At 40.7% G+C, this 27,563-nt stretch overlaps 1 protein-coding gene across 4 annotated transcripts in view; it reads left to right on the top strand.

Annotated features, from left to right (window-relative positions):
* Positions 1-27,563, top strand: part of plcb1l (phospholipase C beta 1-like) — a 210,008-nt gene that overhangs the window by 141,077 nt on the left and 41,368 nt on the right. For all 4 annotated transcript variants that reach the window (XR_004502838.2, XM_033648795.2, XM_033648797.2 and 1 more), the window contains exons 11-22: positions 70-227; positions 6,193-6,275; positions 8,329-8,413; positions 13,770-13,944; positions 19,331-19,417; positions 19,890-19,960; positions 20,446-20,542; positions 20,688-20,772; positions 25,052-25,176; positions 25,376-25,530; positions 25,631-25,795; positions 26,243-26,342. Coding sequence is in view for 3 of the 4 variants with exons in the window: in XM_033648795.2 (XP_033504686.2) it covers positions 70-227; positions 6,193-6,275; positions 8,329-8,413; positions 13,770-13,944; positions 19,331-19,417; positions 19,890-19,960; positions 20,446-20,542; positions 20,688-20,772; positions 25,052-25,176; positions 25,376-25,530; positions 25,631-25,795; positions 26,243-26,342 (1,386 nt within the window). In the remaining variant the exon portion in view is untranslated. The remainder of the gene's footprint in view (positions 1-69; positions 228-6,192; positions 6,276-8,328; positions 8,414-13,769; positions 13,945-19,330; positions 19,418-19,889; positions 19,961-20,445; positions 20,543-20,687; positions 20,773-25,051; positions 25,177-25,375; positions 25,531-25,630; positions 25,796-26,242; positions 26,343-27,563) is intronic.

Raw genomic sequence — 27,563 nt, 5'->3', positions numbered from 1 at the left:
TCCTGGTTCCTCTGGGGTCAATACAGCAGTTACCTGAAGTGTTGTGTTTGTGTGTGTTTGCTTTCGCAGCCGGCCAGCTCGCAGGGAACTCGTCAGTCGAGATGTACAAACAGGTTCTCCTGTCAGGGTGCCGCTGCATCGAACTGGACTGCTGGAAGGGTCGCACCACAGAAGAAGAGCCCGTCATCACTCACGGCTTCACCATGACAACTGAAATCTCCTTCAAGGTAACACAAGGAGAGCAGAGTGATAGCGATATGAGCGAGGGGTTGGGTGGGGGGAGCACGGGCTGAGGCACGTTTCTGTGAACATGCATTTTAATGTCTTTGTCTACAGATACAGAGAGGGGGATTCTGGGTAAACGGACCTTGCGGACAGATGATGTAATTCACATTCTTTACACATGATCCACTTAATGCATTAAATACTGTTGAGTGTCGGGGGTTGGACCAACACTCACATCCCTCTGTGTTTTAATTACTTTGTGTTTTAGATATTTTAGGGTTAAAATGGGTTTCATCTTTATTTGTAGTTAATTATATTTAATTAACATGATTCTTACTCTTAGTGCAGACTTTAAAGATATACCATGCAGGATTGTCATTTACTACTGAATAAAAGCCAACCCCAAATTCACTTTCATTTGGCGTTGCACCTGTTATATTCATTTCTCTTTCAGCACTGTGTCTCTTGGATGCCTGCTGCTTATGGCAAGCCCTTTTAACATCTAATAGCTAGACTGGATATTCATTACTGATATCTGCAACATAATTTTGCCTAGTCAAAACTCTAATTACAGATATCGGTAATTCAGTTTTGACTAGTAAGATTCAAACTACTTTTGCCATTCATGTGTATGGGGTTTGTCATTATAGATATCTCCAATGCAGTTGCGGATATCTGCAGTTCTTATTGCGGATATCTGCAACTGAATTGGAGATATCTGTAATTCCAGTTTGAGATATCTACAATTTAATTTTGACTAGTCATAATTCATTTTCAAGATATCTTTAATTATCATCAATTGAAGATATCACATGATCCTTTCTAGATATCTTGAATCAAGTTTCAGCTAGTCAAAATGACGTTGTAGATATCCACAACTGAATTACAGATATCACCAATTCAGTTGTGGATATCTGCAATAAGAATTGTAGATATCCGCAACTACATTGGAGATATCTTTAATGACAAACCCCATACACATGAATGGCAAAAATAGTTTTAATGTTACTAGTCAAAACTGAATTACAGATATCTGTAACTGTAGTTTTGACTAGTCAGAATGACATCATAGATATCTTCAATTAAAATGCATACTAGCCACAATGACATTACGACTAGTCAAAATGATGTTGTTGATATCTATAATGGTAATTCCGGATAGTCAAACTCAGCGATTAAATGTTAAAAATGGCTTGCCATAGCTGCTGGCGGTCTGGCACCTGGTTGCTACCTTTTTTTTAAACCCTCACCTTAGGTCTGTCTGGGTACACGCCCATAAACGTTCTGAAAACCAAAAAAGAAAATAGAGGCAGAGGGCGGAGTCTCTGCATAAAGATACACCGCCACACACTTGGGTCATAATTGATGATTGAGATTGATGATTGGGATTACTTCTGTATGAGTCTATACATTGTTTTTGTTTTTGTTTTTAATGAAAATCCTGCATAGTATAACTTAAAAGTCCCCTTGAAATGGATGTTAGAGAGTCTTTATCTTCATATTTCCCAGTAAAACAGAATATTTTTGTGGTGTACAGTTACAAGAGAGATTTCAATCAAATCCTTCGCATTTGATTGGACCATGAAAAAGTGGGCGGCCTTAGAGTTTAGCGCAATATGAAGCTACAGTGTCTGTTGGCTCCACACATCTCCCTTGCCATTAGATCAGGAGGAGGACGAGGGAGAGATTATTGAATTACACCTCAGCCACATGTTTTTGTGGAATTGAAATTGAAGGTTTTGTCCACACACCTGCTCCTATCTCTCTCCATATTGCTCTGTTAGCAAGTCACTACAGCCCACAAGCGGTGAAGCGCGGTTTTATTTGAGGCGGTATGGCTAGCTAGTCGCCCAGTGTCGAATTTGATTTAATGAACTTTTGTAAATGCCCATGAGTGCAGGATGAGTCCTTTGAGAGGGCAGGGGTTTCGATGCAAAAAACCTCTGATGCTGATTTTTTAACGCATATTTGGCATGTAGGAAGAGACAAATGATCAATTAACACATGGACACAGGATTAAATCTGACAAAATGTCTTTTTTGTTGTTCAAGTGTGTTCTCAGCCATCTGTGTGAACATATGCATCTTCAAACACATGCACCCCTGCACCAAAATACATACTGTTTCAGACTAAAAAAATCAAAGTAAAGCAAACTGAAAGAGAAATATCCAGTAGCTTAGATGCATATCCTGTTATTGTCATCGTCATACTGTGGATGGTTGGTTTGGTCTGCAACATCATGCAACCTGCCACTTTAAATCAATGTGACGAGACGGTGTATCATCTCTACAGCAACAACTCTGTATTTTCATTATAACTTACAACTTTCCAGGTACAAGTAACAACTGAGTACTTTTTTTGAGTACATGCGGGTGACATACGCACATACAGCCAGCAGCAGCAGCAACTCACCAATACCCTGTGAGGATGGAGACCGACATACATGTCAACAGCCGCGGGGAAGTAAATGAGACGGGCTCGGCAGTGACGGAGGGCTGTTAGAGATTGCCGCAGCAAGCGAACACACCGCCTGCTGACAGATTGTCACTGAAATGACCAGCTGACTTCGCTACAAGCTGATTAGCTGTTGAAACAGGGGATGTCCCGTACATTGTAAACTTAACGAGCTGAGTCGCAGGCGGCACCAGCAGCGTATGTCGAGATGAGACAGACCAGTTTACATACTGCAACTTTTCCCTGTAACGTTCTCAAAGGGTCGAAAAGTCTTTGATCTGAACTGAACTTAAGATTTCAGTCCTGGTTGATTTGACGACACAGCAGGTGCAGTTATTGAGCAGCTACTTTGTCTACAATACAATGGAGGAACAAGTGATGTGTCTGTTTACAGAGCAGCCAAACAAACTCGCATTGTTTTTATAAAGACGTCTGTCAATAATAATTACAACCACACTAATATTTCCCACACAAAATGACACATCTCGTTCTGTGGAGATCATGTCAGCACTAACTGCAGTCACAAACACATTGCATTTTGTGTCACTGCTTCACAAAAAAACCCACCCTGTGTTTTGAAGAGCTTTAACATGAAGCAGTTGTAGTAGGGAATGTTGTTTGCAGTAGCAGTAACCTAATACAGCTCTGACACAATGTAAAGGGAGCCAGCAGTAGACAGTGTGTCTCTTATCAATGAGATAACATGGCGCTGGATTACATGCATGCATCATTTTCAAGCGAATGGCCATTGCGGAAAAAATGCTCACCATCAACAGTATCAGAAATCAGGTTTGATTGGTTTGATTTCATGAAATTCTTCAGGACAATAACCTAAATATATACTGTAGACGGACAGGCAGGCAAGTGCAGAGTCAGACACAGAAGATAAGAGTAAGCATGGAGGAGAGCAGAGCTGAATAACAAGTGGGATAAACAAAAGTGGGGCATGTATTCAGCAGATGGCAGATCGTAAAGGACAGGGACGCACTGAACGGCCCTAAACTGAAGAGCTGAGGGGCGCTTATTGAAGTCTCAGAAGATAAAAAGACAAAGAGGAAGATACGCTTTTATCGGAGGAGGAGGGTGTGAAAATCTAAGGACAGAATAGGTGTCAAGAGAAAAAGAAAGAGGGGGGTGGGTGGATTGATTGATAGAGGAAATTTAGTTCTAATGAGAGTAACAAAAGAAGTAGAACAAGCTTAATGGAATTACGCTGAGAGTGAAATGCAAAAAAGAGAAGAGTTTTGAGAGACGGAGGACAGAGGAGAGCTACAGATGGAGAGGGCTGAGTTACAGACAAAGATTTTTATTGGAGGAGAATGGAACAAATCGAAATGAAGGCATTAACTGAACTGACACCGTTGTTAATGATGGTATAATTGACTTAGACAATCACTGGCTTAGAAACCCAATATCAGATGTTGAACTGTCTTCACTGGAGTCGGGCGGCGACGCCACTTCGCGCCTCAGCACCCATTTCCGTAAACATATCCGTGCTGAAATTTGCGGGACATGAATGACTGAGCACACAGCAATTTGCGATATACTTAACAGGATTTCCTTTCGTATAATCAAACAGAAAGAGCAGCATCATGTTGACATTCTGCACACACACGCATTTGATACACACTGCCGCATAACTCCTCCGGCATCAGTATCCTCAATACACCACGCAGCCAGATAACATGTTGCATTCGGAGTAAGGCGGAGTGTAATTTAGTTTTTGTACTACTATCTTATCAGTCTTGCTCTCTCCTACAGTTACTGATGTCAACACATTTGGGCATATTCTCTGGGGGAGGCTCTCAGGCATTCGAGGAAATGTAGGAAATCATATCACAGTAAATAGATATAACTCTGGCTGGTATGTGAGCTCAAGAGTGTTTCAGTATGTTTTATATTCTAGTGACTCCGTAGCATATTATTACAGAAACTAACAGTGTCAGTCAAAGGGCCCTGTTTAAACCCAAGGTCTAAACTGCGTAGAGCAGCGACATGTAGGGCTTCTGCTAGGTAAACGTTTCACAATCTGGGTGTTAAGAAAAGCAGGATTTATACTTGTGTGTCAGCTCGATGCAGAGCCTACGCTGTAGCCTACACACATGGCCTACTGTACGCTGTTGTGAGCATTTACACGTGTGCAGTGGTGTGTCTGTGTCACTCTGCTGTTACGCCTCCAAAACATTAGTTGGCGGTGGGGTTTCTGCTAAGTACTGTGAAGTTTAGCTGAGTCAAAACACACATTAAATGTGGCTTAATAGAGACAATTTCAAATACAAATACAACACGCTATTGTTTTTAGCACAAGCCTATGGCATTTTACATTGTATAAATTAGCCTAGTGGCTAGCGAACTTTTCCTCTGCTCATATGAAGCCAGGAAGCCTATTGCATTTTACATTGGCTTAGGGTATGGTGAAGGCTCTATGTCGACACAGAGCCTGCACCATAGATACGGCGTCAATTTGACGCATAAGTATAAATCCTGCTTAAGCATAGGGACAAGTGGAGATTTCCTTTGCTCATATGAAGCCAGGATAAATCACACACAAGACTTAAAATGCTGTTTTGTGGAGGCTTTATTGTGTTCACAATTTATTGTTTATTATCTGTGAAATTAAAGTAAATAAAAGCTTTGGTTTCAGCTCACAGAAACAGACAGGAGGTCTGTGATGCGTACTTTCATTTCTGGGGAGGTGCATGTCAGGAAAAGCGTTGATTGGACGCGTAAGTATAAATCCCGCTTAAGGCACAAGGGGCAAAGGGGTTGTATTTAATCCCTTAATTAATCATAGGTGTGTTTTGGGTATAACGTGAATTCAACAAATCAGTGTCATCTCCTATTCCCTTCCTATTTCCCTCACATGGCGGATTCAGCATATTTGAGAAGCAAGCAGTTTTCTGCTAAAAGTAGTGCAGAAAGAGCAGTAAAGTCACTGCAGCAAATATCATTGGACCTTTAAGCAGCAAAACTAACAATTGGAGTTATAAACTTGACAGAGGAAACAGAATTAAACTTCTGGCTTCTGAAATAATCAATGAAGTTATGCTGCTCCTTGTGTGTAAATGCACACAGCATCTCTTCTTAATGGGGAGTTGGACAGCAGCTCTGCTCTGCTCTCTGCTATGTTCACATTTTAGAGAAGGTAATTAATATTTTCCTCATTAATGATGTATTATTTTACCCACTCACAGCTCATCTGTGCATCCCTGTGCATATTGTGAACCTGTTGGTGCATCTTACTATCTTGCAGCCTTTGAATAGCAGGGATTATTGTTACTCTGGCTTTAGACCAGGTTTTTGTTGGTCAATTATGCAGTCGCCTTCTGCTGCCTCAAAATAGTAACACGCCAGCAACACTCCTGACCGCACCTCATTTTAAAACCTGCTTTGTGCCGTTGTTTTTAATGTGTATTTCATTACTCAAATAACAACAAAGTTCTGCCGTATGTGTAAGTGTATTCAGCTTAATTTATTTTATCAATTATTTTTCCTCTCTATTTGTGTTTTTAGGAGGTGATCGAGGCCATAGCAGAGTGTGCCTTCAAGACCTCGCCCTTCCCCATCATCCTGTCTTTTGAGAACCACGTGGACTCGTAAGTCAGCAGATTGTGTGAAGTCAGGCGTGCAAAGTCTACAGAATGAGTGCTGACTGTATTGATCAGCACAGTCCGTCACTGGATGGTTTAACATCAGTAGGCCCCATCAGCCCTTCTGTGTGTATCAGCTGTTTAGATATCAACTCAGCTTTTAAGAGAAAGATGTCATTGGTTGTTTTGTCTTTTAACGGCTCTGAGGGGCTTCTTAGGAACAACATCTAGGCCTTTAACGATAATGACGTTATCGACCTATCGTATGATAAATGGGCAAATGACTTAGATCATTTTGCTGACCTTGATATTGTCCGTTGTGTTTACATGGATGTTTGTTCACATAAGACTGTCACCAACATTTCAGCCAACGTGATGCCCAAATAATCAGGTTTCCCGGAGCATGATAAGACTTAGACACAGTGATTCTCCCATTTTTTCCTCTCCACCCCTGGCTTCTTGCACGAGTCCGAAGAAAACTAAAACAACACTTCAAATACAGTATAGCACAGTGTAGCTTACAGGTAGCCTGAAGAGGCACAGTCCTGATAGTCATTAGAATGCCAACCACTGGAAGTCCATCGTTTGTAGTTTTAAACTCCAACAACTTCAGCCTCCACTCCGTAAATCCAGCAGCAAGCTGCTCACCTCCCAGGCCGTCGATCCCCGGGAGCCAACAGCAGCACACTGGCAGGATTATGGAGGTAATTGTGATGTTCCCAGGGGTTGCTAAGCGTGGCTTTTAGCCGCAAGTGAACTTCACCACAAGCACTGGCTGCTGAAACAGGTGAAGTGCATTACATTCTAAGTTTATTTACTTTATTAATCCCCTGAGGGGAAATTCAATGTTCTAGTTTGACCAGCTGAGTTGCAGGTGACATCATCAGTCACCTGTAGTCTAGCTCAGACCGGCCACTTCACACCGTTCTAAACCGGTTTCATCTCATCGTGATTCTTTGGTCTGAACTGGGCTTTAGATTTAGGGGAGTTAATGGAGTCCATTGGTGAGGTTTACAGATTGTGACTAGCTGAAACTTCTCCCAGGTAGAATTTCTTCACCGTTCACTGTTCAGGAGGTTTTTACCGTGAGCTGAATTATCTGCAGAGGTCCCTTCTTCTTCAGTACAAACAGACCAGGTGATTTAAACCGGAAAAAACACAGATAAAGCAGTTTCATGAAAAAATATCTCTAACTACTTTGGCTGATGTGAAAACATGAAAATGTGAATGGCCCTATCTTGATCCAGTGTTTAGTTTCTGTAGACAAGGACCCGCTCCCTATGTAAATATAAATGGCTAATTTTAAGGTAACCAAAACACAACAGTTCTTATTTCATATATAAATTTATAAGTATAAACTACTGTTTAAAAAATGTGTCAAATATTTTTCTAAATTTGTATTCCAATGTCTGAATATTCTTCAGAATTTAAAGTACATTGCTTTTTGAAAGGGTGTATGTGCATTATTATATTATACACTCACTGGCCACTTTATTAGCTACACCTGTTCAACTGCTCGTTATCGCAAATAGCTAATCAGCCAATCACGTGGCAGCGACTCAGTGCCTTTAGGCATGTAGACATGGTCAAGGTGACCTGCTGAAGTTCAAACTGAGCATCAGAATGGGGAAGAAAGGTGATTTAAGTGACTTTGAACGTAGCATGGTTGTTGGTGCCAGACGGGCTGGTGTGAGTTTTTCAGAAACTGCTGATCTACTGGGATTTTCACACAAACATCTCTAGGGTTTACAAAGGATGGTCTGAAATAGCAGTTGCAACCCAGTAATAGCAAGGTGTACCTAATAAAATAGCCTGTGGGTGTATGCGATTATATTGTCATCGTATTAGTGGCATAAATTGGTGTCAAAATGACAATGATAATGTTTATTTTCAGTCATTTCTGGGACAATATATCATCCAACAACAGCAGTTACTGTGACAGGCCTTGTAACATATGTATTCCGTGTATATTTGTATTTAGCAGATAAACCATGATAATGAATGTTTGTGTTTGTGTGTGTGTGTGTGTGTGTGTGTGTGTGTGTGTGATGACTCCCAGACCGAAGCAGCAGGCTAAGATGGCTGAATACTGCCGGTCAATATTTGGAGACGCATTACTGACAGACCCTCTGGAGAAATATCCTGTGAGTACATAAGATGCTCAAACACACACACACATGTGCATGTGCTCACACATACATTCACACTTGCCTAGTCTCCCTGTTGCTCCCTCTCTTTCTAACACACACAGATGCATACGCCATGGCCAGCGGCGAGAGATTCAGCACAGATTATTACACAGATGAGTACGCCAAAGAAATGTCCTTGAACACTGCTGGCCAGCTCGCTGCCCATACAGATATACATTCGGGAGTCAAAAAGCCACAAGTTCCCGGACACTGACATATATATTAATTCATTCGTTCACACACACAGACACACACACTAATATTTGTCTGTGTCCTCTCCCCCTCTCCATCTGTCTCAAAAGCAGCACCATATCGACATGTCCTCTAGCACCTGGCAAAATGTGTTGTTGCTGTCTTTCCTCTTTCTGTCACTCCTGGCACGCTCCTAAATGGCCTCCTAGACTTTATCTCTCTGTCTCTCTCCGCTGTTTCATTCTCATTTTCAATCACAGACACACACACACACATACCTGTGGCTATTTACGTGCCATGGAAGCCAACTTTTAATGATTCCTCCCGCAGTCGTTTTTATTCCCCTGCACCACCTCTCCGTTATCACGGGGGAGACTGCAAATGACAGCCGTGTAAGATTAAATGGAAGTGTTTTACGCTGTAATCTAAACGTGGCTTTTCTTGGCAGCCCTTTATCTGTCTCTCCTCTGTTGCCATGGCTACCAGTCAAAAGCTTGCTTTGTCTCTTTGTGGCCAAACTCTCTTACCCCCCCCCCCCAAGGCGTCTTTGTGTGTAATGACGCAGGCGCTTACGTGAGGGAAATGTTAGACACTTGTCGCACAAACTCTTACGTGCACACTCAGACACCTCTCACAGTGTCGGAGGGGGGGATCACATGGAAACATATACTGTACATGCAATCCTGCACACACATATGTGATATCCACCAGGGATGTCTTCTTGTCCCCGCTGATATAACACTGTAGAGCAGCTTTAGTTCCCAGCTGCCTTCTGACTGGATTTGACATTGAAGTATTATCAGGGGGAAGCCTTTCGAATGGAGTGGCTGAGGGAAGGAGAAGGAGAGAGATATGAGGAGACAGACACCAAGGGAGAAGTTAGAGAGAGAGAGAGGGAGGGAGACAGAAAGAGAAAGTGCCGTTGAGGAATCAGATTTCTACCACTGAGCATGTAATAACTGGGAAAGGTGAGTGCAATGACAACCACTCCCCTCTGGCATGGAGACAGCCGCGTATACAGCGTATCAAATGGGATATCAGCTCCGTTAGTCCATAGGGGCAGGGGCAGATGGGGTAATATAGCTAGATTGGTTTCGGTTGAGCCTAAGGTGAGAATAAAGGGGATTACAGTTTTCTGAGAAATTCAAGCTCCTCTTGTATCTCCACTCCACAAAAAGTGTCGTCGGTGGTGAATAGGAGAGACTGGTGACAGTGTTTGTTTGTTTCAATTAAACTGAGAACAGTCTGCTCTTTCCCAAAAAAAATTAGCTGAAATTACTTAAAAATTGGATTCGCCATGAACATGCTTTCTTGTTTGTTATATGGCTCTCATCGCCGCATTCATTATGCTGATGAAGCCTGCGTTGCCAGAACGGTTTCATTATAACTGCTGAAAAAATATGTTGAGAAATAAAGCTGTTTTTCTTGCAGTTTGTTCAGTTTTGTCGAGGCTTAGTTTAAAGCTGCGGACGGTACCAGAGTTGGCAAGGCGAAATGCACTTGCACTCAGAAAGCAGGCAGGATTGAGAATCATGTGGGCAGAGGAGCAAGTATAAGATGTTGGAGCTAAGGTAGCTAGCAGGAAAACAACAACTTTACAGAAATTTAAGATGATACACCTTTAATTCAAGGCTACATTACTACATCACACTCCTTGCTTGCAGTTACACAACAACAGGCAATACTTCCACATGGAAAGGTTTATTCCTCCTTTTCTAAAATCGGCCTCATAATGGAAACTTAAATGACCTGATAATCTGCCCAAGATGGCCAGAGACAGTCAGATGTTGCACAAACACCTGAAACACATTGAATTTGAAAGGAAGTATTCGTATCTGTAACTTAAAGTAAGTAAAAGTGACAATACCTCAGTGTTAAATTACTTGTTGACAAGTCAAAGTCCTGAATTAAAAAACTGAGCATAGCATTCAGGCAGGACACAATGTCAAGCTCAACTCACACTTCCTCTACAAGCTGCTTTGCAACCCTCCTCCACCCCAGCTCCTCCTTTTCAAGCTGTGTCTGACTTATCAGTGTCATTTCTGTTGTCATTGATGCTGCTCTATTCTGTTCCCGGGGGGTCTTTGCTGCTGCTCTCCCTGCCTTAAAGTCCATTCTCACTGAGGGCGAATATCCGCGCGAATTATTCTCGCGGAAAAATATAAAAGTTGATTTCATGGGTTCTTATGGAAGTTTGCACACCGGGGCGGAACTTTCGTGCGGTGAAAAAAGTTTCCGCCCAGACTTTGACCCCCACGGAATTCGCCGGCGGAACTACACAGCTGGGCCAATGAAATTGTTTGTTTATAGTCACACAGACTGGGAGAGTCCGAAATCCAGTCAGGCTTGACAGTGTGGGAGAAAGGTTGATAATTTCACAGCACCCTGTCCTTTTTGATAAAAGATGGGATGATTTTATGAACACTGAATTAAAGGACAACGTCTGGCAGTCCATTGTCCAGCTTGGTGGCTGCGGTGAGAGTGGTAAGTGCTAAAGAAAGTTGATGTTGACGCTTGTTAAACGTTAGCTTGCTAGCTCGCTGCCTCTGCTGCTGCTGCTGCTACTCTCGTCCATGTTCATCCGCACCCGTTCACGCAGCCCGGACTTGGAACACAACAATGCAAAAAAACCATGTCCATACCGCGCTTGTGTGTATGGTTTGAGCGCGGAAAGGCGCTGCGCGAATATTCCGCAAATCCGTCCCGCATTTCCGTATCGCGGCAGTGAAAATGAACGTTTAGGCTTTCCATCTAGGCACATGGAAGGGCAGGGAGGTTTGCGCTCTCTGCCTCAAGCTTTCCTTGTTTGTACATGGAAAGGGCAGAGATGTGCTCTCCCTGCCTTAGGCTTTCTATGTAGGCGCATGGAAGGGCAGGGAGGTTTACTTTCTCTGCCTCAAGCTTTCCTTGTTTGCACGTGGAAGGGCAGAGACATGTGCTCTCTCTGACGTAAGGCTTTCCACGTTGGCACGTGGAAGAGGCTTTCTGTGTAGGCCAGAGGAAAGGCAGAGAGGCCCCAGAACAGAAACATATCGCCAAATATAATACTGCAAATGGAAATAAAGTTTTCTTTTACTGACTGACTGAACTGTACTTTATTAAAAGTAAAAAAAAGTAAAAGTACTCATTTTGTAGAAAATGACACCTTTGAGTGTTATATTAACATTGGTATTTTTTCATCTACATAGCAATAGCAGGTAAACTGCCTGATTACCTCTGTACCTGTTTCTGTCTCAGCTCTGGCAGTTACCAGCTATGCTCCTCCAAGTGGTTGCTTTTTAATGTTTTGGGTCGATTAACATTTTATAAAAAGCGACAGCGTGTACAAATAGTGTTGGGGTTGACAGTAATATACATTTTAACTGTTCCTAAGTAATATAACACATAATCAACAAGATTTCAGGTGATACTATTATATTTAAAATATCACGTAACGTGTTACCACCCAAAAGCTGTTTTCATTTTTCCTTCATCCACACTGATCCACTTCCACCAGTGTGCCACCAGAAAAAATACTGCCTGAAGGTTGTTGTGTCATATTACAGACTACATTACACAAGGGTGCTGCCGGTGATCACATATCTGGGTCATGCTGCTCTGTGCGTTATCATGTTCACTGCGTTTTCATTCATACGCCTGAAATCTAATAATGCAGTAATAATAATGCAGGTAATGCAGTATATTATTTCAGTACGGCTGAAACTGTCTGTTACACTTTGACATTTTTAATACACTTTTACACTTTTAATTACCGACTTTCCGGCCTTTATCTGACTTCTTTTCTTCTAAAATTACGAGTTTAATCTTGTAATATTTCGACTTTATTCTGTTAGATTTATGATTTTATTCTCGAAATCCAAGATTTTTTTTCCTTTAACATGGCCCTAATCCTCCTTTGTTGTTATTGGCTGGGGGGCTACACACCCAGGAACATCCCAAACAATGCATAATAAGAAGAAAATCAAACATTACATCTGCAGATAAATACACCACCACACATTTCTAGGGTTCGTAGAATCATGCTTATTTTACTTTTTTTCCTGCCTCTATTGATGCCCTCATTTTACTTCACTCTACAAGTAAGCAAAAAACATGTTAAGTGATATTGAGGGGAAGAGCCTACAGTAATTGAAAAATCCAGGTAAATTGTAGATTAATCAAACAGGTTCAGTGCTGTAAATCTGAGTGCGGTCAAGATTATGTGTCACTTCCAGTGTTGTGCCACTTCCATTTAAGTGGAACTGTTTGAGTGAAGCCAAGGCAAACAGAACGCCTAATCTTTGGTGAATCACTTCCCAACAACAACAGTAGCAAGGTGCAGATGGATGTGTGTGGCAGCTGGGAAACTGGGCCATTGGATGGAAAATCTTGGCTCCAGTTTGGTGTATGAATCACTGCTCCACTGCTCTTTAAACTAAGTAAAAATAGGAAACCTTTTAAGTTTGGTTATGTTTATAGCTGGTAAGTTGTAAACTCTGTGTGTTTTGAGTGTATTCAACATCACTGCTGACTTCCTCCATAATGCATTATTAATATCCCTAAACACTGTCATCCAAAAGCAGTGTACCCCATAAATAAATCAGAGATCTTCCTACTTCCAGCCAGCTCCCACGAGAGGGCGAATATTTGTGTTTAACACTCAGTTTCCCCCCAGGAAGCTGATTTTTAGTGTTGAAAGTGTAAACTTTTGAGCTGGCACATCAACAGAGTTTGTAATGCTCAGTGCCGATCCTCACGGTCACTAACAAGCTCTGCTCAGCAGAATCTTCCAGGGTGAAGTTTGAGCAGGGTGAGATTTTTCTCTTTAAAAAAGTGCCATGATTTACATTTTGAATGACTCACTCCAGTAAACAGCTTCAGTATTTTCCTCCTGTAATTACCTAATTTGTCTCCAAACTGTAAAATATGGCCGTAATGGAGCAATCTTTAGCAGTATGGGAACATTTTGGGACTCGGCAATATTTCTTTTTAGGATTTTCCTTGTTTAAACTCTCTTTCAAGCCACAGAGTATTGCTTTACTCTGCAGAAACGTTTCTCATGAACTTATGCTTTCATCTTTCTTTTTCTAGACGACCTTATTATAATTATTTTGACCTCTCTATGTTCATCGCTTTCCAGCTGGAGTCCGGTGTGCCGCTGCCGAGCCCGATGGAGCTGATGGGCAAGATCCTGGTGAAGAACAAGAAGAAGCACCACAAGACAGACGGGAGCACCAAGAAGAAACTGTCAGAGCAGGTTTCCAACACCTACAGCGATTCTTCCAGTGTGTGTGAGCCCTCCTCGCCCAGTGCAGGTACAGCACGCACAGTCACACCCCACAAACAGAGCCACCATGTCACACTGGAGCCGCTGAGTTATGATGTTTCAGATGTAAAATGTAGCCTGACCATCTGGGTCCATCTGCAATATGGACCAGCACCTCTCTGCCGTCCAGAAACTGAATCACTGGAGCGAAACAGAGCTATTGTTTATCATTCATCATTTTCATGGCCCTCTCCATCAGCTGAAGGTATTATTGGCTGTTGCATACACTCCCTGTCAGACGTACACACTGTTAGTCACTGGGGCGTCTTAAACACGGGGCAGTCGTGGCTTTCAGTGTGTCGTGTGTGTGCATGCTGCTGTGTGTACTTAACTGTCTGCTGAACTTTTAAATGTCTCACTTTATGGGTTTTTATATTTTCACAGCTGCTATTTGATTTTAGTTTTTCCTAATCCTTCATATCTGTATTGGAGTTGGCTACACCTCTTTGTGTCCTTTATATCTGTGTGTATGCATGCTTCATTCTTGTATTTTATACTCCCCAGTATTTATTCATGTTTGTAAATTACGGATATCACTCAGTTGTAAGTTGTAATAGATTTTGCAATCAATTATCTGTAGTTTTCTTTGGTAGCTGAGCAGTGAGCTTCATTCTTACAGTAACACACACACTGCCCCCTGGTGTACAAAGATAAGCAGCACAAGTGGTTGACTTTTAGTCATGAACAGACAGGAACCCATATGTTTAGTTTTAGAGGTGGGGCACAATGACACCTGTGGCTCTTCAGACAGACAAAACAAACAAACAAAAAAATATTCTACAAGACATGCGGCTGAAATTTCTGTATGATCAATGGATTGAACCTAAAGCCTAGTTCACATTACACAATTTTCACCCTGATTTTGTGTCGCGGAGACTATCGTAATCTTTTGAGTGTTCATACCTGGCAACATGTGTTTCGGTCAGCGGGAGTCTCGCCAACTGCGTTACGACCTGTGTGTGCACACCACAACATTTCTCCACCGAGCCCTCGCCAACAGAGCCCCAGATAACGTGGTGACGTCACCAAACTACGTTTTTTAACTTGGAGCCTGGCTCCAAACACAACTCGCTCCCCGTGATCCTGTGGACGCCGCCATTGTTGTTGTTGCTTGCCGGCTTGTCAGTGTTGCCAGATCTTGGGAGAGAAACAAGCAACCAGGGCTATGGAAACAAGCCCAAAAGAAGCAACTATCATGCGTTTATATAACAAGCAAGCCGACATAAGCATCTCCACTTAAGAAACAAGCCCAAAGTCGCGGCTAATAAGCGGACCTGGCAAGTCTCAACCCTGCAGCTTGTCCTCCTCACATTTCTCCCGTCCTCCTGCGTGCTGACGTGGGACGTATCCCGCCTCTCATTGGCTGAAGCTCTTTGTCAGTCATGTCACACTTCTCCAGTTTTCTAGCATGCCAGATATCCAGTCCCAGTCACAGACGAGGGGGCGACTTGCTCGTAGGCTTGTTCACACATGAGGACTCGTCGTGGCAGACTATCTGCCGACTCACCTCCGACCCAAAGTGGCTCTCAAGATCCTCTGCAACGTCAAAATCACGGTGAAAATCGTGTAATGTGAACTAGACTTAAGATGTATTGATAGAGAACAGATTGATGATGTGAGATAATCCAGTAGTAAAGACAAAATAAAAAAAATGAAGATAAAAGTTAAATCAGAAAATTGCCTCTTCCGTCTTATCTTTAGCTGACGTTAAGTTGAGCGCACAGTGACTGCCGATCCATCCTGAGAGCGATTTGAGAGGCATTTTTGACATCCATTACTCATGCATCTCATAGAACAGATATGTCTTCATTTTATTTAATGTATCAATCCACACTGATTCCATGAGACACGTCTCCCTCATCATTTTTAACACTTCAAGTCAATTTTTTTAATTTTCTTTATTTAAATTTTTCCAAGAATTAAGTTTACAAACCGTAACATTACATAACAAGTCTGGTCCGGGAAAAAAGTGAATAAAAAAGAGACACAATAATGTGAGGTTAAGTAATTTTCTGTGCATCAATCCGATTCATATCCACTGCCCCCAATACAGACATATATCCAAGCCCATTTTATATTTAAGTCCGTGATTCCAATGGTTCCTTCCACTTCTGCAGAAAAAGATGAGACCTTCCATCAATACAAAATCCTATTTTTTCCAGAGTCACAACCTCAGATACCAAAGGTTTCCACATAGAAACAGAGGGAGGGTCATCCCTGAGCAGTTTCACCATGATGGCTTTCTTCGCCAGCATTAAAAGTCATTGAACAACTTCCTTATGTTGTTTAAGCGAGTCAGGGATATGTCCAAGCAGACATAAAAGTGCTGACACCTGTTGACCTGTTGCTTGCAATTTTTGTTGTTTAGTGAAGTGTAAATCTGCACAGACAGCTGTTTACATCACATACAGTACAGGCCAAAAGTTTGGACACACCTTCTCATTCAATGCGTTTTCTTTATTTTCATGACTATTTACATTGTAGATTCTCACTGAAGGCATCAAAACTATGAATGAACACATGTGGAGTTATGTACTTAACAAAAAAAGGTGAAATAACTGAAAACATGTTTTATATTCTAGTTTCTTCAAAATAGCCACCCTTTGCTCTGATTACTGCTTTGCACACTCTTGGCATTCTCTCCATGAGCTTCAAGAGGTAGTCACCTGAAATGGTTTCCACTTCACAGGTGTGCCTTATCAGGGTTAATTAGTGGAATTTCTTGCTTTATCAATGGGGTTGGGACCATCAGTTGTGTTGTGCAGAAGTCAGGTTAATACACAGCCGACAGCCCTATTGGACAACTGTTAAAATTCATATTATGGCAAGAACCAATCAGCTAACTAAAGAAAAACCAGTGGCCATCATTACTTTAAGAAATGAAGGTCAGTCAGTCCGGAAAATTGCAAAAACTTTAAATGTGTCCCCAAGTGGAGTCGCAAAAACCATCAAGCGCTACAACGAAACTGGCACACATGAGGACCGACCCAGGAAAGGAAGACCAAGAGTCACCTCTGCTTCTGAGGATAAGTTCATCCGAGTCACCAGCCTCAGAAATCGCAAGTTAACAGCAGCTCAGATCAGAGACCAGATGAATGCCACACAGAGTTCTAGCAGCAGACCCATCTCTAGAACAACTGTTAAGAGGAGACTGCGCCAATCAGGCCTTCATGGTCAAATAGCTGCTAGGAAACCACTGCTAAGGAGAGGCAACAAGCAGAAGAGATTTGTTTGGGCCAAGAAACACAAGGAATGGACATTAGACCAGTGGAAATCTGTGCTTTGGTCTGATGAGTCCAAATTTGAGATCTTTGGTTCCAACCGCCGTGTCTTTGTGAGACGCAGAAAAGGTGAACGGATGGATTCCACATGCCTGGTTCCCACTGTGAAGCATGGAGGAGGAGGTGTGATGGTGTGGGGGTGTTTTGCTGGTGACACTGTTGGGGATTTATTCAAAATTGAAGGCACACTGAACCAGCATGGCTACCGCAGCATCCTGCAGCGACATGCCATCCCATCCGGTTTGCGTTTAGTTGGACAATCATTTATTTTTCAACAGGACAATGACCCCAAACACACCTCCAGGCTGTGTAAGGGCTATTTGACCAAGAAGGAGAGTGATGGAGTGCTGCGGCAGATGACCTGGCCTCCACAGTCACCGGACCTGAACCCAATCGAGATGGTTTGGGGTGAGCTGGACCGCAGAGTGAAGGCAAAGGGGCCAACAAGTGCTAAACACCTCTGGGAACTCCTTCAAGACTGTTGAAAAACCATTTCAGGTGACTACCTCTTGAAGCTCATGGAGAGAATGCCAAGAGTGTGCAAAGCAGTAATCAGAGCAAAGGGTGGCTATTTTGAAGAAACTAGAATATAAAACATGTTTTCAGTTATTTCACCTTTTTTTGTTAAGTACATAACTCCACATGTGTTCATTCATAGTTTTGATGCCTTCAGTGAGAATCTACAATGCAAATAGTCATGAAAATAAAGAAAACGCATTGAATGAGAAGGTGTGTCCAAACTTTTGGCCTGTACTGTATATTCAGCTGTATGTGTGTTTTGAACATAATTAAGCTGTAGTTGGTAACTTTTATAAAGACAGAAGAAGAAGAAAAAGAAGAAGAAGAAAATAGACATACTTTATTAATCCCCAAGGGGAAATTCAATTTTTTATTTTCATTTATTTATTTTTGTCACTCTGTTGGGGCATCGATGGCTTAGTGGATAGAGCAGGCGTCCCATTTACAAGGCTGTTGCCGCGGCGGCCCGGGTTTGATTCCAGTCACTGCTTGTTAACTGCAGTCAAATTGTCAAACTAGGCAGCACTGATCAAATAAGAATCAAGATTCTGTTACTGCGTTGCCTGTTTCTCACCTCAAATGTTTGCAGAGACATATTTTAGTGACTGTTCAGCTGTGAAATGAGAATGTTTATGACTTAGTGGTCATGATGGGAACAGGCATGCAAAAATAAAACATTGCCCACCTGCTGGAGCAAAACGTTCTTATTTTAGAGTTACTTATATTTGTATTTGCCTAGTTCGACAGTCTGACCACAGTTCATGAGCAGTGACTGACATGATTGAGACTCTAGCAAATTCTAAGCACTACGAAGAGGAGGAACAAACTGTAGCTTTAACCCTGTCTACTGTGATTGATCAAGGCTCCCAGTCTACGCTTACTTTGATACAGATAGATTTCCCTCACTTGCTACAGTGGGTGGGGAAATAAAATCAATGAGTCAGTATATAAGAACACTGCTGATTTCTTCCCATGGAGCTGACATGAAAACCTCTTTGGTTCAATAAATTCCTGCTGTCAGTCAGCGTGGTGACGGCAGGTTAGCCAGCTGCTGTCCACGCGGCTCCCCGGGAGCTGCTGCTGACAGATGGCTGAGACGTTTACGGAAGACAGATTCAGTCAGTGTGGACTGGATGACAAGACGCTCAACACTCACGTCTCGCTTCCAGTGAGGATTCTCAGAAACATTTGAAGGCGACATAGATGAGTGTATCATCAGTTTGATGAGCTCCTCTCTTCTCACATGCGAATTGTGGCTGTTTGGTTGTAGAAGGACAGTTTTTAATGATATTTTAGTGAGTGAAAGTTTTTGAAAAGTGAGGAGGACGTACCCTTGGATCAGTGTGGCTATTTCTGTTAGTTCATCAAAGCAGCTCATAGCTTTTTAATGTCATGTCTAATGTTACCCGGTTATGAAGCACTTTGTGAAAAGGTGTTATCCAATTAATATTACCATTTGTTACAGAATACAGAGTTCAGCAACACTTAAGATTATTCTCTACTGCATTTTTACTCAAGTTTGACCTTGTACTGTTGTGGTAGTTTGTTGCTGATGATTTTGTTTTCCTCACACAGGTTCGACCAAAGAAGAGATGGCAGATTCCTCACAGCCTTCAGAGGGTGCCGAGCTCAGCCTGAGGCCGCACGGCAGAAAATCTATCGGTGAGTCATGCGTAGTACACAACCTCAGATTCTGCAGGAAAGCTTCAGCCGACCTCCTCACAGGCGGGCTGCACACACTATAGGTCAGTTCAACCATTATGCCGCTCAAATTAATTTCCTCAGTCAGCGTGACCTCAGATTCAGCGGGAAAATCTTCAGTAGATCTCTCATTATGTGGGTGCAGAGGATGGGTCAGCTCGACCAAAACAATATTAAAATTAATTTCCTCAGCCGCCGCGAGCTCGGTGGGTTGGGACCTGTCAGCGTGAGGCTTATTTGTGTCTCAGCTGTGGATGTAATGGAGGCAACTGATCCCAGATAGAGACTAGTTAAATGGCTATCAGCTTTCTGACCAGCCTGTCCAACGTTCTGCATAAAATATGTGGAAATGTTAATTGAATTTACACACATTTAGCCTGGGTTCATTTAGCTTTATTTATGGTGTTTATCCGTGACTATGTTTGTGACTCAGGTGAGGTGGAGGCAGAGAGTGAGGATGAAGACGACGACGACGACGACTGTAAAAAAGGCTCGATGGATGAGGTGTGTATCTCACATTAAATTCAAATACTTGTAATAATAATACAGATCTACAGGGTGCTATTTGCATGTTATGTGCTGATGCTGCCCTCTAGTGTGTGCATATGATAATGCATTTTATTTCTTCTGATGTCTTGCCAAAGTCCTGAATAAAAGAGTTTATGGGATTATTTTGCCATGAAACATCCTTCTCATTGTTTTCAAGGATTAAAACAGACCCTTTGTTGCAGGTATACTATGCAGGGTTTTCCTAAAACACAATGTAAAGACAAAAGTAGTCTCTCTTAATCATCACTTATGACTCAGTAGAAGTGTGTGGTGGTATTTATCTGCAGAGGCTCTGCACTGAAAAAATGCAATTATAGCAAACAAGACTTTAACTTTCACTGGCGATAGTATTGTCAAACAGCAGCTGACACTTCCTGCATAGTATACCTTTAAAGCATTGTGCTGGATTACATCAGATATTTGTGTGTTGTTATGTGCAGGGTACGGCAGGCAGTGAGGCCTTTGCCACAGAGGAAATGTCCAACCTGGTCATCTACATCCAGCCAGTCAAGTTTAACAGCTTCGAGGCTTCCAAAAGTATGTGACACATAGCTGAAAACAGCTTTATGATATTGGAATAAAACCTTTTAAATATAAATGACAGCTCCACACATGAGCTCTGTAGAAATCACAATCTCAGTCTGAGTCACTGTGATCAACATATCACTATATCTGCCCACAGAGATCAACCGCAGTTACCAGATGTCGTCCTTCGTAGAGACCAAAGCTTTGGAGCAACTGACCAAATCTCCTGTAGAGTTTGTGGAGTATCCTTCTCAGTTTGACTGTTCCACTTAATATTTCTCACAATGTTTGAATCTAATTTGCATTCTGTTTGTCGAGTCATGCCTGCAGAGCACACACTGCATTACATCTAATTATATTCCTTACTGCTCTTCATCATTTCATTCATGTGGCATCATCTTGTCAAAAAGAAGTAATAATGGCATCATAATGGTTTACACAGTGTGATTTGAAGCTAGTAATTCTAGTTTTAATGTCGTGATACAAGTAAAAGTTGTAACAAGTATGGCCCGTACAGTCCGGAGTTACGTCCCACTAAAAGATTCAGGGCTGGTACACAGTCCTGTGAAAAGGGGCCAGCAGCTGCCTGACTAATCAAGTCTGATTAGTTGAAAAGATATTCAAAGGTTTAAACTCCTTGAATCAATAACTCATTAATGAAATGTTGTCAAAACACAGTTGATGCCTCTTTCCAACCAAAGTAAGGTCCTTTTGAGATGGATAAAAAACGTTGCTCTACGTGCAGCCGGCTGTGAGACGAGTGTGTAGGGTTTGTCTGCAGAGTACAACAGTGAAAAGTGATGCTAAACTATTCAATAACTTCACTCATGTGAAAGTGCAGTGTCCCCAAAATTCACACATCAGTGGTTTCCTGTCGGTTATACTTCAACACTTGGCTTTAGAAAAAGGCTTTCGTGGCATTTTGGTGAATGTTTATTGGTAAAAATATTCAATAACTTCACTCTTATACAGTGTAGCATCCCCAAAATCACTTCACACATTAATGGTCTCCTGTTGGTTACACTGCAACAATTAGTTGTTTTTTTTTTAAAAAAATGTGCTTATGCATATCTTCGGGGAATTTTCACTGTAAAAAATATTCAATAAATTCATTTTTAAACAGTGTTATGTCCCCAGATATTCAATAGATTCAATTTTAAACAGTGTTATGTCCCCTAATGTTCAATAGATTCACTTTTAAACAGTGTTATGTCCCCTAATATTCAATAGATTCATTTTTAAACAGTGCTATGTCCCCTAATATTCAATAGATTCACTTTTAAACAGTGTTATGTCCCCAAATGTTCAATAGATTCACTTTTAAACAGTGTTATGTCCCCTAATATTCAATAGATTCACTTTTAAACAGTGTTATGTCCCCAAATATTCAACAGATTCACTTTTAAACAGTGTTATGTCCACAAATGTTCAATAGATTCAATTTTAAACAGTGTTATGTTCCCTAATATTCAATAGATTCATTTTTAAACAGTGCTATGTCCCCTAATATTCAATAGATTCACTTGTAAACAGTGTTATGTCCCCAAATGTTCAATAGATTCACTTTTAAACAATGTTATGTCCCCAAATGTTCAATGAATTCACTTGTAAACAGTGTTATGTCCCCATATGTTCAATAGATTCACTTGTAAACAGTGTTATGTCCCCAAATGTTCGATAGATTCACTTTTAAACAGTGTTATGTCCCCAAATGTTCGATAGATTCACTTGTAAACAGTGTTATGTCCCCAAATGTTCGATAAATTCACTTTTAAACAGTGTTATGTCCCCTAATGTTCGATAGATTCACTTTTAAACAATGTTATGTCCCCTAATGTTCAATAGATTCACTTTTAAACAATGTTATGTCCCCAAATGTTCAATAGATTCAATTTTAAACAATGTTATGTCCCCAAATGTTCAATAGATTCACTTTTAAACAGTGTTATGTTCCCTAATATTCAATAGATTCACTTGTAAACAGTGTTATGTTCCCTAATATTCAATAGATTCACTTTTAAACAGTGTTATTTCCCCAAATATTCAACAGATTCACTTTTAAACAGTGTTATGTCCACAAATGTTCAATAGATTCAATTTTAAACAGTGTTATGTTCCCTAATATTCAATAGATTCACTTGTAAACAGTGTTATGTCCCCAAATGTTCGATAAATTCACTTTTAAACAGTGTTATGTCCCCTAATATTCAATAGATTCATTTTTAAACAGTGCTATGTCCCCTAATATTCAATAGATTCACTTTTAAACAGTGTTATGTCCCCAAATGTTCAATAGATTCACTTTTAAACAGTGTTATGTCCCCTAATATTCAATAGATTCATTTTTAAACAGTGTAATGTTCCCAAATATTCAACAGATTCACTTTTAAACAGTGTTATGTCCACAAATGTTCAATAGATTCAATTTTAAACAGTGTTATGTTCCCTAATATTCAATAGATTCATTTTTAAACAGTGCTATGTCCCCTAATATTCAATAGATTCACTTGTAAACAGTGTTATGTCCCCAAATGTTCAATAGATTCACTTTTAAACAGTGTTATGTCCCCAAATGTTCAATGAATTCACTTTTAAACAATGTTATGTCCCCAAATGTTCAATAAATTCACTTGTAAACAGTGTTATGTCCCCAAATGTTCAATAGATTCACTTTTAAACAGTGTTATGTCCCCAAATGTTCAATGAATTCACTTTTAAACAATGTTATGTCCCCAAATGTTCAATAGATTCAATTTTAAACAATGTTATGTCCCCAAATGTTCAATAGATTCACTTTTAAACAGTGTTATGTTCCCTAATATTCAATAGATTCACTTTTAAACAGTGTTATTTCCCCAAATATTCAACAGATTCACTTTTAAACAGTGTTATGTCCCCAAATGTTCAATGAATTCACTTTTAAACAATGTTATGTCCCCAAATGTTCAATAGATTCACTTTTAAACAGTGTTATGTTCCCTAATATTCAATAGATTCACTTTTAAACAGTGTTATTTCCCCAAATATTCAACAGATTCACTTGTAAACAGTGTTATGTCCACAAATGTTCAATAGATTCAATTTTAAACAGTGTTATGTTCCTTAATATTCAATAGATTCATTTTTAAACAATGCTATGTCCCCTAATATTCAATAGATTCATTTTTAAACAGTGCTATGTCCCCTAATATTCAATAGATTCACTTTTAAACAGTGTTATGTCCCCAAATGTTCAATAGATTCAATTTTAAACAATGTTATGTCCCCAAATGTTCAATAGATTCACTTTTAAACAGTGTTATGTTCCCTAATATTCAATAGATTCACTTTTAAACAGTGTTATTTCCCCAAATATTCAACAGATTCACTTTTAAACAGTGTTATGTCCACAAATGTTCAATAGATTCAATTTTAAACAGTGTTATGTTCCCTAATATTCAATAGATTCATTTTTAAACAGTGCTATGTCCCCTAATATTCAATAGATTCACTTGTAAACAGTGTTATGTCCCCAAATGTTCGATAAATTCACTTTTAAACAGTGTTATGTCCCCAAATGTTCGATAGATTCACTTTTAAACAGTGTTATGTCCCCACATGTTCAATAGATTCACTTTTAAACAGTGTTATGTCCCCACATGTTCAATAGATTCACTTTTAAACAATGTTATGTCCCCAAATGTTCAATAGATTCACTTGTAAACAGTGTTATGTCCCCAAATGTTCAATAAATTCACTTTTAAACAGTGTTATGTCCCCTAATGTTCGATAGATTCACTTTTAAACAATGTTATGTCCCCAAATGTTCAATAGATTCACTTTTAAACAATCTCATGTCCCCAAATGTTCAATAGATTCACTTGTAAACAGTGTAATGTTCCCTAATATTCAGGAAAATTCACTTTTAAATAGTGTAATATCTCTAAATATTCAGTAAATTCACTTTTAAACAGTGTGTTATCTCCAAATATCAATAAGTTGCTCTTAGATAATCCTTTTTTATGTGGCAGGAGATTTGTAAAATTGTTCAACCGTTGTCAGTCGATTTCAGTGAATTTTTTTTTCTACTTTTCTATTGTTATATTTTAATATTGAAATTTTTTTCAACTAGCTTGACGACATGGCCAAATGCAAGTATGATGCTGAATGTTTTAAATTGTGGACCTTGAATTGATGCTAAAAGACAAATCTGGACCCTGTGGCTGGACCAGTTGGGAGCCACTGATTTAAATAAATAATTTGCTACACATCACGTGCGGCAAAAAGTGTTTCTCATTTCTGTCTGCACCATACAGGCGTTAAAAAATTGAATGCATGTGTTCAGGGATGCACAAAGCTGGGGTCAGGAGGAGAAGGATCTGCATTAATGAAGGCTGGGGTAGTCGTACCAGCAAGAACTTCAATCTTCTTTCACTCCTGAGTAGCACTGAGTAGTTGAAGAAGTAACTGGTCATAGTAGAAGTAGTAACAGTACCAGTTGTGGTTTCTAATGCAGCATTGTCCTTAGCCAGCTCTGCTCAGATACAACAAACTGCAGCTGAGCAGGATCTACCCTAAAGGCACCAGAGTGGATTCATCCAACTACAACCCTCAGCTCTTCTGGAACGCCGGCTGTCAGCTGGTGGCTCTCAACTTCCAAACAATTGGTGAGGACGGGTAGAAAAGACATTTATATTACGTTCTTTGAATTACGTAGATCCTTTATTCCTACACACTTTTACATTTATTTTTAAACACCTAAAAAATACAACAAATAATAATAAAGTATGCATTTTAAAGTTTGTTTTATTTCACTGTAGTTGACTCACCTAAATAAACTTCTGTTACACTCTTCTCTCTCCACAGATTTGTCCATGCAGTTGAACCTGGGCATGTACGAGTACAACGGGAAATGTGGCTTCAGACTCAAACCGGAGTTTATGAGGCGGCCGGACAAACACTTTGACCCTTTCACTGAAAGCACAGTGGATGGGATAGTTGCCAACACGCTGTCTGTAAAGGTGTGTGTGTTTGGGTGTTTTATTTGTGTCTGTGAAGCTCTCTCTGTCTCTCTGATCCTTCTTCCTCTGTCTTGCTTTCTTTCCCACTCCGTCCTTCCAGATCATCTCAGGCCAGTTTCTGTCAGATAAGAAAGTAGGCACGTACGTTGAGATCGACATGTTCGGCTTACCGGTGGACACCAAGAGGAAAGCGTTCAAGACCAAGACATCTCAAGGCAACGCTATCAACCCAGTCTGGGAAGAGGAGGCCATTGTTTTCAAGAAGGTCAGACTGTGGTTTTGTGCATATACAAAGTGGTAACATTTTCACTTGAAGCTTAACATAAATACAGGTTTAATCAACTTTATTGGCCGTGTGTGTTGACACAAAGAAGGAATTGCTCTTCAGTTCTCAGTTGCTGCAGGGTATCTTTACACAGTGCGGAGAACAAATTTACATGCAAATTCAAATTCAGACACACATTTACAGCCTGAAATCAAAGCTGACACTGTTTCAGTAATATTAATAGTAATATAAAACCAATTTCTGAAAATGCACAGGCATATATAAGAGCATACGTTCATATACACACAAGGTAAGAGCTACAAAGTTTGAGCAATGGACTCATATTGAATATAAATAGAAATTATTTCCTTCAAAGATTGTAGCAAAGCAGGAACACAGTGGTGTCATCTTAATGTGAAACTGAGTGCACTTTATACATTTCCTTAGGTTGTTCTGCCCACACTGGCTTCAATAAGGATAGCCGTGTTTGAAGAAGGAGGGAAGTTCATCGGCCACCGAATCATTCCAGTGTCAGCCATCCGTCCAGGTGACAAAGTTTTGTTTCAACACAGTGCTTGTTGTCCACATTATTTTAAACATAAGTTGAATTTGATGATTAAAGGAATGCTTCAGTCAGTTACTCACCGCCTGTTACCATGTTGTCATGAAGAAGACTGTTTTTCTCACATGCCTCCATGGTGACAGAGGAATCCAAAATCCTAGAGAGGAAAAAAAATTTGAATAATTAAAGTCACAGTGATGAACTATATCAAAATATCCATTTACAAACTCTCACACATCTCGTGCAGTTGATTCCAAGTCTCTTTTATCCAGTGGTATGCTCAGCACTTCCCAAACAGTGCTTTGAACTAAAAGTGAAACTCAGTGCTCTCTTCAAAGCCAGACTCCATTGATAAAAACAGTACTTTTGCTTCACTGAACACAGGAGCTGCTGGTCTACCACTGCCTCAATCTGAAGTTTGTTTGTCTTTTTGTATGACTTTGGTGTTTTAAAGGGTTCGTTCGGATTCACCAAAGTCACACAATAACACAAACTAACTAATCAAGGCAGCAGTAGACCAGCAGCTCCTGTGTTCAGAGAGGTAAAATTACTGTTTTTGTCAATGGAGTCTGGCTTTGATTAAAGCATAGGAAAGTTTTACTTTTCGTTCAGTTCCCAAAAGTCCAGAAAGGGCTTTCTTTTTGGGAAGCACTGAGCACACGACTGGATAAATGAGACTTTGATTATACTGAGTTGTGTGACTTTGTAAACAGATGTTTTGATATAATTTTACTTTTGTTAAATGCGGACCCCCGTGACTTAAATTCATCGAGAGTTTTCTCCCTCTTTTTTGGATTCTTCGTTCAGTGGAAGCATCTGAGAAAAACAAAGTTTTCTTCTTTAAAGCTGCAGTAGGTAGTTGATTTTTGAGTCTCGTCTGAGTTAGGTTTCGTTCGTCTCCGCCCTGAGCCCCTCCTACCAGACGAGCACACGAGTATTTTATCCTACTTGGTTCTATTTCTCCCTTTCTGGGAGCCTCGGCTCTGCCTCACCGCGCAGCAGCCCTCCCCATCCCTCCCTCGCGGCCCCGCACATACTCCCGAGGCTCGGCTCTTGCTCTTTGCGGAGAGCCCTCGGCTCCGCTCCCACGGCCGACCCTTGCGCCCTCCAGTTGGCCCCGGCCCCACCTCACCCTTCCCCTCCCTCCGGGGCTCCGTGGAACTGAGTTCTGTCTTCCTATTTTTTGGGTTTAGCCGTGTAGGCAGT

Source organism: Epinephelus lanceolatus, chromosome 13 (assembly GCF_041903045.1).
Source record: "Epinephelus lanceolatus isolate andai-2023 chromosome 13, ASM4190304v1, whole genome shotgun sequence".
NCBI lineage: Eukaryota > Metazoa > Chordata > Actinopteri > Perciformes > Serranidae > Epinephelus > Epinephelus lanceolatus.
Note: the sequence above shows the minus strand (reverse complement) of the source record. Positions and strands in the feature narration are given on the sequence as shown.